Source organism: Cnephaeus nilssonii (genome assembly GCF_951640355.1).
Source record: "Cnephaeus nilssonii genome assembly, chromosome: 21".
Lineage (NCBI taxonomy): Eukaryota > Metazoa > Chordata > Mammalia > Chiroptera > Vespertilionidae > Cnephaeus > Cnephaeus nilssonii.
Genome location: NC_137092.1, coordinates 7,880,639 through 7,892,994, shown reverse-complemented (window position 1 = coordinate 7,892,994; position 12,356 = coordinate 7,880,639). Strand labels below are relative to the sequence as shown.

Here is a 12,356-nt window from a genome sequence, read left to right as displayed (position 1 = left end):
CTGTCTCAAGTTCCCTATGAAACGACTGAAACTCACTATTGAAGAGCAGAAAAACCATGTGTATGAAGCAGGCACCATACAGAAGGAGATAGAATAGGATACACATAGGGACTTGAGTTTTCATTTCATGTGATAACCCTCTCTAAATCCGCCCTCAGCATTCCCCCCGATTTCAGCTACCGGATCCACTAATACCCTAGGCTCACATAACCCTGCATAAACTGGCAAAACAAGATGATGAGATGTAAGGATCACAGCTGAAATCTCAGACTTTTCTTGTCATTAAGACCGAGATTAGGTCCCTAATGAAAAGGCTCCTGCAAAAGCTGGGACCCACGGCAATAAGCATACCTAACACTGTGAGTGAGGCATTTGCTGAGAGGCCTCCTGCTATATTCTGTGCCATGCAGCTGTAGATCCCCATGTCTTCTATCTTCACGTTTGCGATGAAGAAGACATCGTCCTCGGGCATGACATGCATTCGTCTTTCTCGGGCTGCAGGGAAGTCAGTCCCGCCATCTTTCTGCCAGGAAATCTGAGGTGCAGGGTGCCCTTCTGCAGCACATTCTAATCTGGCCATGGCACCGGTGCGAATAGTTAGATCCATTGGGGTTTTCAGAAAAGATGGCATCTCTGTTCCAAGAAAGATCACCAAGGAAAAGTGAGTGAGGGAAAACACACACAGGGAGAACCTGTTAGGCCAAATGACAGCTGCCGTCATGCTGCATTTCTTAGGGATGCTCTCTGGTCTGACAGTAAAATGCAACTTCAGAGGCCATCTTTTCTCTCGACTTGGAGTATCTGCAGTACAGTGATGACTCACCCTTCTAGAATACATGACACACCTCCCTGCCCCCTGATGGGGAGAGGGAAAGCAGATGGCCACAAACCTTTCTGAACTCCGTATTTCAGAACCTGGTATTTACTGACTTCCTTACTTAAGAGACTAAACGGTGCTTCTCACACTAACCTCTACCGTGCTGTCAAGGGAACTGTATGATAAAAAAAATTATGCCTTCAAAAATCTCATAAAACAACACACAAGCAAAATGTAAGTACATCTTTTGAGTGCACAGTCTAAAATGTTGTAGTTACTCAATCTAATGGGCGATAAATAGATCAAGCTGTTTTGGAGAAGTTTTTTATAGCCACAGTGAAGAGAGCATTAATTTCAACAATGGTTGTGTGTGACTACATTAAGACAATGATGATGATCACTGGACCTAGAAATGTGCTAAATACGCCACTACTGAAAGGCCCTGTGAACAATGCCAGGAATAAATTTCATAGTTCTCAGAACAGAATTATGGTCTGGGAAGAAAATGGAGAATTTCAAAAAGATTTTTTCAAAAGCATAAATAACAGTGAAAGCAGCTTCTCTCCTGGGACATGGAATTCATATTTACCCCTCAACCAATGACCAATTAGGGATGAAATGGACAAACTGACAATCCAGTCTATACATAATCACAACCCTAAAGACAGAAACAGTAAGATCCTCCTCAAACGTCAGGTTTCGCCTAATTTTCTTGAGTCAAATGTTTCAAAATGGAATGTGGAAAATCCTCCCAACTACAGAAAACTATTAGGGTGCAAATTCCTTACCATTCACAGTCAGTTTGGCTTTATAAGAATAATTAGAACCAAAGTGATTAGTAACGATGCACTGATATTTTCCTTCATCTGTGAAATTCACATTGAAAAGATGTAAGACACTAGTATATTCCAGAGCTTCTTCAGCCTGCTGTTGATAACGAACAAAATTCTCAATGTCAGCATCATACAGGATTTCACTGTCTTTGCGCCACACAGTAGACATGGGTGAATCACTGCTGCTCACTGCAGCGCACGTCAGAGTCACGTTCACACCTCTGAGAGCAACTGTGGTTTCAGGATGTCTTCTTATCTGTGGCTTGAGAAAATCATCTAAGGGAAAATAATAGGGCAGGAGTCAAGTCAGTTGTTTTAATTTTGCTTCTACAAATTCAATTTTAAAACAAGTAATGTAAAACTGTGTGTTCTATTTACAAGACGGCATATTAAGACTGAAAGAGACTATAGAACTAGAATCCAATTCCTCGTTTAAAGATGGAAGAATGAGGCCGATAAGGTCAAATGACTTGCTCAGAGACAAGTAAGTCAGTAGCAGAGCCTGGACCAGAACCCAGGTTCTCAAACTTCAGGGTTTAGCACTCTTCCCACTATCCCTTACTGACAGTTATGCCTAGAATGTACTTCTTAAGCATTAGCAGTTACTGGGAATAAAAGAAAAAACCTATATTAAAATTTCCAGACAAGTTCTAATCCTATTACCCTCTATAAAAAATTCTATTGTTAAAATGTAAGTGTGTAATATAGAAAATTTAAAAAACAAAAACACGAACCACAGACAAAATCCTTCAGATCCACATTCAGGATGCTTTGCCCTGCTAGCCACTCGGGGTGTGCACAAGTTGCATTCACAGAATGTTGAAAGTTATTATCAACGAGCCATTGAAGCAGCCACTTCAAATGGCAGTCACAGAGCAAACTGTTTGTGTTCAGAATCCTGCAGAAACAAAGAGGAAAAGAAGTGCTTTTTACTTTTCATTCTAAGTTTCTTCAAGCATTAAAAGTTGACTACATACCTATGCATTTTTCTTGCCAAAGTAACGTTTAACCTGAGTCTAACCATGAGAAAACAAATTGAGACTGTCAGCCTGAATTCCTCAAATACTGTCAGTGTCATGAAAGATAGTAATGGGGGGCGGGGGGATGGACAGGGGCCTGTTTTAGACTAAAGGAGACTACAGAACCATCACAACAAAATAAAATGAGTGATCCTTGACTGGAAAAATAAATCTACAAAGAACATTTTCTGACACTGGGGAAATTTGAGTATGAACTGCATATTAGATAATATTATTTTACCAATGTTAATTTCACTGGGTGTGACAACAGTGCTGTGGTTATGTAGGAAAATATCCTTGTTTTTAGGAAATACATGCTGATTGATTTTTAGACGTGAACTGTCATGATGTTTCCAACTTACTTTCAAATGGTTTAGTAAAATTGCAGTGTGTATATATATGTATCTATCTGTGTGTGTGTGTATGTGTGTGTGTGTGTGTGTGTGTGTGTGTAGAAAGACAAAGATGTAATTGGAGAAAGGGAGAGAAGGAGGAGGGGAGAGAGAAATAGATAACAAATTTAGCATAAAGTTAATTAATTGGTGAATCTAGGTAAAGGGTGTATGAATGTTCCTTTACCTTTCTTTAAATCTTTAAGGTTTAAAATTTCCCCAGAAAATTTAGGGAAAAAAGCTTAATATATATGTTGGAGCATAAACACATCTTTGTTGTGGAGCATATAATTTTTTCAAATTACTTCATCGAGACTGAACACACTTCAGCCTGTGGCAATGTGTGCTATATAAACTAAGAACCTCTGAAAAATCATTTGTGGTCTATAATAGGCCAATAAAACATACAGAGTGGGGCAAAAGTAGCTAAAGTTGTGAGTGTGTGAAACAACTTATTCTTACATTATTAATTATTATTTATTTGTACTATAACTGTTAACCTCCTTTGCCCCACCTTGTATATAAAAAAAATCAGTGTTTTCTTTTAATGGTCCCTCATTTACTTTTAAAGTTTGGTATAAGGTACCAAAGATCTGATTCCGAAGAAGTTTCAGTCTTTAAGGAAATATCAAAAGCCATGTTTTATCAAGGATAAGTTTAATTAAGCAGGCCAAAGGTTACCTTATCATTTAAGAATTCTTGATGAACAACATAGACTGAAGAACAAGAACAGCATTGATCAGACTGTCAGACCTCAGAGGGAAGGTAGGGGAGGGTGGGGACAAGGGAGATAGATCAACCAAAGGACTTGTGTGCTTGCATATGAGCCTATCCAGTGATCACGGACAACAGGGGGAGGGGAGCTTGCGTGTGGGGGGGTTTGGGAAGGGAACGGGGGGAGGGGGTTGATGACAAATATGTGATACCTTAATCAATAAAGTAATTAAAAAAAAAGAATTCTTATGTTACATTCATTCAATCAATCATAGAGAAATACGGAAGTCTACTACATGCCAGATATTGTAGGCTGTGGGAATATATCCTTCACAGAGCTTTTGTATTTAAACCAAGCAAAAAACAAATAAATGCCAGTATAATGTCAGAAAGTAAGTGCTATCAAGAAAAGCAAAGCTAGGCAATGGCCCTGAGGTAGCAGCTACGTTTAGGTAGAGTGGTCAGGGAAAGGTTCTTTGAAGCCATGACATCTGGACGAAGACCCAAGAAAAGTGACAGCAAATAGCGAAAAGACTTGCGGGTCAGAGTGTCGCCGACAGAGGAAATGGAGGGGTGGTGACAGAATGAGGTCAGAGAGCTGGGCAGGGAGAGCCAGGCCATGCAAGTGCTTTATAAACTAAGAACTTGAGTGTTTTCTCCTTCTGTGTGATGGGAAGCCACTGGATGGCTAAGAACAGAGGAACGATGTCTGATTTACGGTTTCTTAGCTATAAACTGGACCCGTGAGGCCTGGACTAATTCCGCTACTAACATTAGGCAAGATACTCAATGTCTCCAAAATCTGTTTCTCTCTCTGGAAAACGGGACTGAAAGTGCCTACCTCAAAAACAATTTTAAATAAAGTATTTAGCACAGTGCCTGGCCACAGAAACCACTGAATTCACTTTAGTTCCCCCTTCACTTCTATTTCTCTGCATCTTTCTACCCTTTGCATGCTAACCGACCCTGCCCACAAGTGCCTGAGAGAGTACCCTGCATTCTCTCAGTATGTGGATAGATGGATACCAAAACATTAACAGTCCTTGTCTTTAAGTAGTAGGGATTTGGGATCTCTCTCTCCCTTTTGGTTTAACAGTACTTCTAATTTTTCTACCATGATTATATAATTTCAATGCAAAATATTTTCAATTTATATGCAACTCTCCCATCTCCCCTCAAATTTACGCCAAGTATTGTGAACAATATCAAAAAATGTAGAGTTTTAAATAAGTGTTGATGTAAAAAGTATTATAAATATGACTTCAATTTAAAGTAACCATACACCAAAAGGTGGCAGGTTCAATTCCCGGTCAGGGCACATACCCAGGTTGCAGGTTCCATCCCTGGTCTGGGCATGTACGGGAGGCAACAAATTGATTTCTCTCTCTTCCTCTCCCCACCCCCTACCCCTTCCTCTCTCTAAAATCAATTTTTAAAAATTAAATAAAGTAACCAAAACTTCTCAGTAAAAAAAGCTGTATTATAGTTCCTGCATTAGCAATTTGTTCAAATCAATTCCCATATTACTGACATGACTCTCTGAAGAATAAACTATAACATGTGCTTTCATCTACTATCTAAATTACATTTTTAACTGAGCTCATATACAAGAGTTAAAAAAAAAAAGGCCACTTAAAAATTCTGGCAGAAAATAACTAATGATAATTACCATAACATTTTATTTTTGTTAATATTATTTATTCAGTTTTTTCAATGTCCCAGGCTCTGTGCTGAGCATCTTCTCAAAAACTCTCCCAAGTTTACTAATGTTGTGGGGGGCAAGAGGAGAGGGGTCCTAATTCCTCATGACCTATATATAAGGTGCTATATATCCTACATGCCCTGGCTCTTGTTTATTAACTCCCTGACCTCATCTCCTGCCACTCCTCCCCTGCTCTTGTTTTCTAGCCACACCAGTGTCATGCACAAGAAGCAAGCTCCTACCTTAGGGCCTTTTCAATTGCTCTTCCCTGTGCCTGGATGCCCTTAAGCCAGTATTCAATGGTTTGCCATTTCATCCCTGGCTCAAATGCTATTATCTTCAGAAAGCCTTTTCTCTATACTTCATATAAAATAGCAATCCCTGCCACTCTACATACCTTTGACCCAGCTTTGCTTTTCATCAGAATATTTATTACTTGATAATATAATACACTAGAGGACTGGGCCTAAGCTGGCAGTCGGAAATCCCTCTTTCAGTCCGGGGCTCTCGCAGTCCAGGACCCCTCGCTCCTTACCACCTGCCTGTAGCAGAAGCAGGAGAGGCTCCTGCCACTGCAGCACTCGCCAGCCATGAGCCCGGCTTATGGGTGAGCAACACTCCCCCTGTGGGAGCGCACTGACCACCAGGGGGCAGCTCCTGCGTTGAGCATCTGCCCCCTGGTGGTCAGTGCACATCATAGCAACTAGTTGTTCCCCGCTCTGTCAATTTGCATGTTAGGCTTTTATTATATAGGATATCCACTGGTTCATTACCTGTCTTCCTTACTAGAATTTATTGTAATATACTATTAAACAGAGACTTTGTCTTGAACAATGCTTTACATAGAATATGACAATAAACTCCTTGAATGACTAAATTAATCTCATATTATCCTCACTAGCCCTGAGGAAGGTGCTATTGTCATTTTAAGTAGGAAAACAGTCTTAGGCTAATCAGTTTGTCTGATGTCACACAGTTGTGAGTAATGGAGCAAGAATCTGAACCCAGACTGTTTGAACTAGCATACTTCCAGTGCATCTCAAACTACCTGGTGAAGAACCGGTTCTTAAAATTTCCCATCTGTTATAAATCAACACTTTTATAAAGTTGAACTAAGTATCACAGTAATGTCAAACTCTTTTAAACATTTTAAAACACTTGCATTTCTATCCATATCTCATCATGAACCAGTTCTGGTCCACAGACATTCCTTTAAATAGCTTTCAGGTAGGGCAAGATAAATGTTATTGGCCCTTGATTCTAACCACTGGCCGAACAGTTGAACTAGTTACCACCCTACCCCAACCCATCCCAATGAAATCTTGAAACCATTAAAAGCAATTTTTTAAAAAAATCATGAATGAAAAAAAGGTATAAGATATGTATTTTTCTATAACAACTATATGCAGTTTTAAACATTTCAGTAGCTTGAACAGATTAGAGACATCCTTTTTGACCATTATATTGGAAGTGCTAGATCATCTCCAAAAAATTACATAATCCCTAAGTGTAACCACCCCAAGGGGTAAGGATTGGATACACGTTTCCAATAATCCAAAAAGAAAGGGGGGGAGGGAGGAAAGGAACAGTCGGGTATACATAAAGCACAAGAATCAGTGCCAACTATAAGCAAACAGAGGTCCTGGTGCCACACTGTGCTTTTCAATGTTGGGTTATTTTTAAATTATATCCAGCCACTAAAATAACTGCATATTGACACTTTTTTTCCCCTGCCTGAATTGTGTGCTTTTGAAAACATCTGGGTCACATTCATCTCACTTTAAGTACAAGCATGGATAATGATCTAATTGATAAAAAAAATACTTCAGTTACATACAGTTCTTTCAAGCGAGTCTGGGAAAAAGCATTTTCTTGGATAGACATTATAGCATTGTTGTTCAAATCTCTGAAATGAAGAGAAACAAAACATTATTAGTCACCATTTCTACAATTAAGTTCTATGAAGACTTTAAATAGTCATGAAAACCTCTACTAATAGCAAAAATTATGTATACAGTAGAAAAACATATGCAAAATACTTACAGATGCTCAAGGGACTCAAGACCAATGAATGCTTTCTTTGTAATCGACTTAATCTGATTTCCTTGTAAGATTCTGAAATACAAACAGACCTTTCTAATAAAGTGTTCCACTAAACAAAATTAAATTCATTAAATCAAACATTTACCTATAAAAGGTGAAAATAAGCTAAACATGCATTTTTATGAAATTTGCAAACATTTATGACTAACCAATGCAAAGCAGAGAATGAAGGCCTGTATTAAGATGTGAGAGCTCAATGAGGTACCTGTGAACGACCCTCCTGACCACTAACACACAGGCAGTTTTCATGTAAGAAACTGGATGATAGTCCCAGTTTCTCCCTTCTTAGGGAAAGATCACCCGGTCAAAGAAATTCAGACAAGTGTGAAGCCTTGAAGAAATTCTCATGGGAAAAGATCTAAAATCTTACTTGAGAGAATCCTCTCATTAAATTACCCATCAATCTCACATGATTAAGTAGATTACTGGTTCAACTCTTGTTTCTCAGTGCATTTTTTCACTTAAACAGAAATTGTTGTTCCATAAACAACTTTTCTTTATGTGCCCATAGGAATGCTCTTGTTAGAAAGTGCCCCACCACAAAAAAAAAAAAAACAAAAAAAACAACAACTCAATAATCAACCAAATTTCTTCCTTTAGCCCTTGCTGGGTGGCTCAGTTGGTTGGAGCATCGTCCCATACACAGAAAAGGTTGCAGGTTTGATCCCCGGTTGGGGTGCGTATGGGAGCCAACTGATAGATGTTTCTCTCTCACACCAATGTTTTTCTCTCTAAAAATCAATAAAAACATATTGGATTTTTTAAAAAGCTTCTTCCTTTAGTGAATAAATCAAAAGGCTCAGACCTCCCAGCCACAGCAAACAGATATAACCCAATCCCATTTACAATTTGTTCCTGACAATATACCCTTATAGATTATACATAAATATTTTAAATACATACAATTTAGTGAGACTTGTGAGTCCAGTAAAGGCTTCACTAGCATCTTCTATGGCCCATGAAATTTCATTGTTTCTTAAGTTTCTAAAAAAATGTCAGGGAAAAACAGGCTATGTTAGTCAACATGACCATTACATCACCGAGCACCATTCTGGCATGGCAATAATTTTTATCTTTATTTTATCAGCTAAGTTATGATGAATAACTCTTTTTTTTTAAAAGAATATCTGCGATAAGCATATAAAAACTGATTCTCATAAGCTAATAAGAAGCTGGCCTTGATAAATTAAGCAACCTGCGAAGAGTATCAATCACCCTAGCTAATAGCCACTAAATGTGTTAGCATATTAAAAGTTATAGTCAGGATCCTGCAAAAAGCAGGAGGATTTCAAGATACAGGAGATATAGCCTACAAATCTGATGCAGACTAATGGGATTTCTGGGCGACTCAAGCCTTCCCCTGGGCCCTTAACCTAAAATGGCTGACAAAGAGTAATGTCCATAGTTTCACCTCTCCTCAGTAATTAAACATGCCCCCTGGGAAGCAAGTATGATATACCCATGTGCTTAGGGGGAATCACTGTTTTCTTTAAAAGGAAAAGTATGGATCTTTTAAAATCCCCTGCTCAATTCTCAGAGGAAATGCAACTGCACTACACCATGTCCTGATGGAAGAAACACCAGTTAAAGATGATTACTTGCTTCCTTAAGTCGTCTCATATTAAAGCACCAAGGTTTTCTCTTTACAAGATATACATAATATCACTAAGGAGATAGGAGATCACTCTTCCCATTTAGCTATATCTTTACTTGAGGTGAAAGCTAACAAAGCTCATTTTAATTTACTAAGAAATAACATGGCTCAAGGTCAGAGGAAGAAGAAAATGTGCATTCCTGACACTAGCAACTGTGTTTTGTTCCACAGTAACGGGCATAAAAGATGCTTTGTTGTTTAGCTGGTTAATTCAGAATTAAAGTACAGACAGAACTGGCTAGACATAAGTAAGATTTAGGCATGGGGATAGAGACAAATAAGACTGTCTTGCACTGAGGCATAGAATAGAAGATCCACAAAATATTAACATGTATAAATTTGCAGACTGATTCATTGTTTTATGTGCTTTATTACTTTTAAAAAAATTAGCAAAAAAAAGAGGACAGATGTACTTACAGTGTCTGAAGATTGGAGAGAAACCTAAATACACCATCGGCAATGTGAGTGACTCTGTTGTCCCCTAAATTCAATCTCTCCAGTAAACTCAGACCCACAAAGGCAGATTCATCCAGGCGGGTCAACTGGTTATAGGACAAATCACTGAAAACAGGAAACATGAAAGGTAAGGAATTCACTCTATTTTAATTCAACTTTCATAGGCTAATTCTATTTACATGATAAATTTAGAGCTTTCAACAAGCTTCTAATAAAGAGGGATGTCAGATTTTATTACTGGCCATGGGAATGATTTATTCCAACCTGCTCTAGCCTCAGAGACTCCGCTGAAATGCCAACCAACACTTACAGTTCAGACAGTCTTTGGCAGAACTCCCATGCATCAGGGCTGATCCTTTCAACAGCATTCTGATTCACATAGAGCTGTTGTAACATTCGCAAGCCATACAACCACCCCTTGTTCACTTCTGTAAGATTATTATGCTCCAGTTCTCTGTAGCATTAGAGAAATAAAGGAGAAAGTATGTTACATAACAAGCAGTGCAATGAGAACATTCCAAAAATCTTCATTAAGTCTTACTCAAAGAAACATATACCTTTCTTCAACCCAAGTTGAACGAGTTCTATTCAATAAATATTTATATCATACTTAAGATTTAGTGCTAGAAGGTAATAAGACCGTCTAAAATATCAGATCTATAAAATCAAGACACCAAGAGGTATAGTATACCTGTTTTGGGTAAATTCTAATGAATTTCACCAGCCAAAACAATAAAGGAACATAAACTATTTAGAGGAAATGCTTATGAGAATGATGGCAAAAATGCCAGTTATTTAATAAAACTTAAAGAGCTTTGTGTATACTTACTTCACATCAGAGAAGGGAAAGGACTACTGTAACTAGGTATAACTATCGCCGCTATCCTAGCTGTTTGGCACTAAAAAGTCCCAGTCAGACGCCATTCCTAACAATCTCCTATGCAGGTTCATAGTACTTACAATTCTTCCATGTTATCCAAGCCAAAAAAAGCGCCATCCTTAAGTTTGCTAATTCCATTCCGCTGCATTTTTAAAGACTTTAAGGAATCCAGACCTTGGAATGTTAGACCTTCCACAACTTTAATTCGGTTTCTTTTAAGCTCCCTTCAACAAAAAACAGTTTTACAATTACAAAACAGGTTTGCTGATTTGTTCTAATAATAATTAAAAAGGAAAAGACACTGTAAGAAAAAAATGATCTCATAATCTAACTATTTAGTTACTCACAAGAATTGGAGGTGAGGTAGCTTGAAGATCTTGGGTGGAATCATGCTAATTCTGTTACGGTTTAACTTTACCACTAATAAGGAACTCGATAAATTATCAAAGCAACCAGCCTCCAAAACGGTTATCCTATTATTACTCAAATTCCTAAAATGAAAAATGATTAAAAAAAATTAGTGGAACAAAAATTCTACCGGAGGAAAACTGCCCAAAGTCTATGACTGAGCCCCAGCTCTACCACTAGGCAGCTGAATACAACTTTACAAATCATTTCACTGCTTTGTTTCTTCAACTAGAAAATAAGGATAATAACTACTTCATTTGGGTTAAAACAGTATGTGTGAATATGCTTGTAAACTGTAAAACACTAATGCACATGCTAATTATCATCATCATTATATAGGTTAAGCTGCTGTTTAACAAACTACTCCTAGTTACCCTTACAAAACTGTTAATAAACACAATCCAGAATCTAAAAATTATCCTGGATACTTAACAATATTTTCTGAAAATAGTGCACTCTTTCTCTAAGGGGAGAAAAAAAAAATCTCCCAAACCCCAAAAACTGACCGTAGATTTGATTCACATAAGCATATAAAAATCACAGTAACAGACATGCACTTTAAAGTAAATCCAGTTTAAACTCTATTTCACTTACAGGTATTTAAGCTGCATTCGAGGAAATGAAGCGGTCTTGATTTCTGATATTATGTTTGAACTGAGATCTAAACTCTCGAGAGCAGGGTAAAACTGGAACTCCTCTGCATTTATTTCTGCAATTATATTATGGACTCTACAAAACAAAGATTATATTGAAGCTACTGCCAGTGATCCACCCCAGGCCACAAGAATGTTAAATAATTGGGATCAACAATAAGGGTACTTACAAGAAACAAACAAAAATCTGTGTACTATTTATAATTTAAGTAAAAGATCTGAAATCTTATTTACTTACAATGACAATGCAGTAATATTAGAGGTTGGTTCTCCAAAATATGGGATTTCTGTTAGTTCATTATAATTCATTTTCCTAGTCAGGAAGAAAATAAGATTTCCAAGTTTAGTGAGAGAAATGTTATGTCTTGAATTCTGGTTTACTGCCTAATACATATTCTTTAGGATGGATGCCACATCTGAAAGAAGCCTGTATGACTCAGAATGAGTTAGACTAAATGTCTCAAACTGAGAAATTAGAGGTTTTAATAAAAAATGCTTTTTCATGGTATAGATCTATGATTGATCTCAATATTTAAAAGGTTAGGAAATATTTTGCACATTAGGTATTTTTAATCCCACAAGAGTCTTTGAATAGTTATGTTTATGACAGCTGATCTGGGTCCTTCTTAAACAAAGAAAGAGTAATTAACACATCCATATCTATTTTATATATTTATAATGAAATTATATATAAATTTTAAAAATACAAACACATGCCCATATAT

General features: G+C 37.5%; 1 protein-coding gene across 5 annotated transcripts in view; it reads right to left on the bottom strand.

Annotated features, from left to right (window-relative positions):
• Window positions 1–12,356, bottom strand: part of LRIG2 (leucine rich repeats and immunoglobulin like domains 2) — a 45,821-nt gene that overhangs the window by 10,918 nt on the left and 22,547 nt on the right. For all 5 annotated transcript variants that reach the window (XM_079762164.1, XM_079762166.1, XM_079762168.1 and 2 more), the window contains 12 exons: window positions 11,870–11,944; window positions 11,573–11,707; window positions 10,918–11,061; window positions 10,651–10,794; window positions 10,001–10,144; window positions 9,652–9,795; window positions 8,484–8,564; window positions 7,521–7,592; window positions 7,315–7,383; window positions 2,385–2,548; window positions 1,606–1,926; window positions 352–633 (listed from right to left, as the gene is read on the bottom strand). In XM_079762164.1, the coding sequence (XP_079618290.1) occupies window positions 352–633; window positions 1,606–1,926; window positions 2,385–2,548; window positions 7,315–7,383; window positions 7,521–7,592; window positions 8,484–8,564; window positions 9,652–9,795; window positions 10,001–10,144; window positions 10,651–10,794; window positions 10,918–11,061; window positions 11,573–11,707; window positions 11,870–11,944 (1,775 nt within the window). The remainder of the gene's footprint in view (window positions 1–351; window positions 634–1,605; window positions 1,927–2,384; window positions 2,549–7,314; window positions 7,384–7,520; window positions 7,593–8,483; window positions 8,565–9,651; window positions 9,796–10,000; window positions 10,145–10,650; window positions 10,795–10,917; window positions 11,062–11,572; window positions 11,708–11,869; window positions 11,945–12,356) is intronic.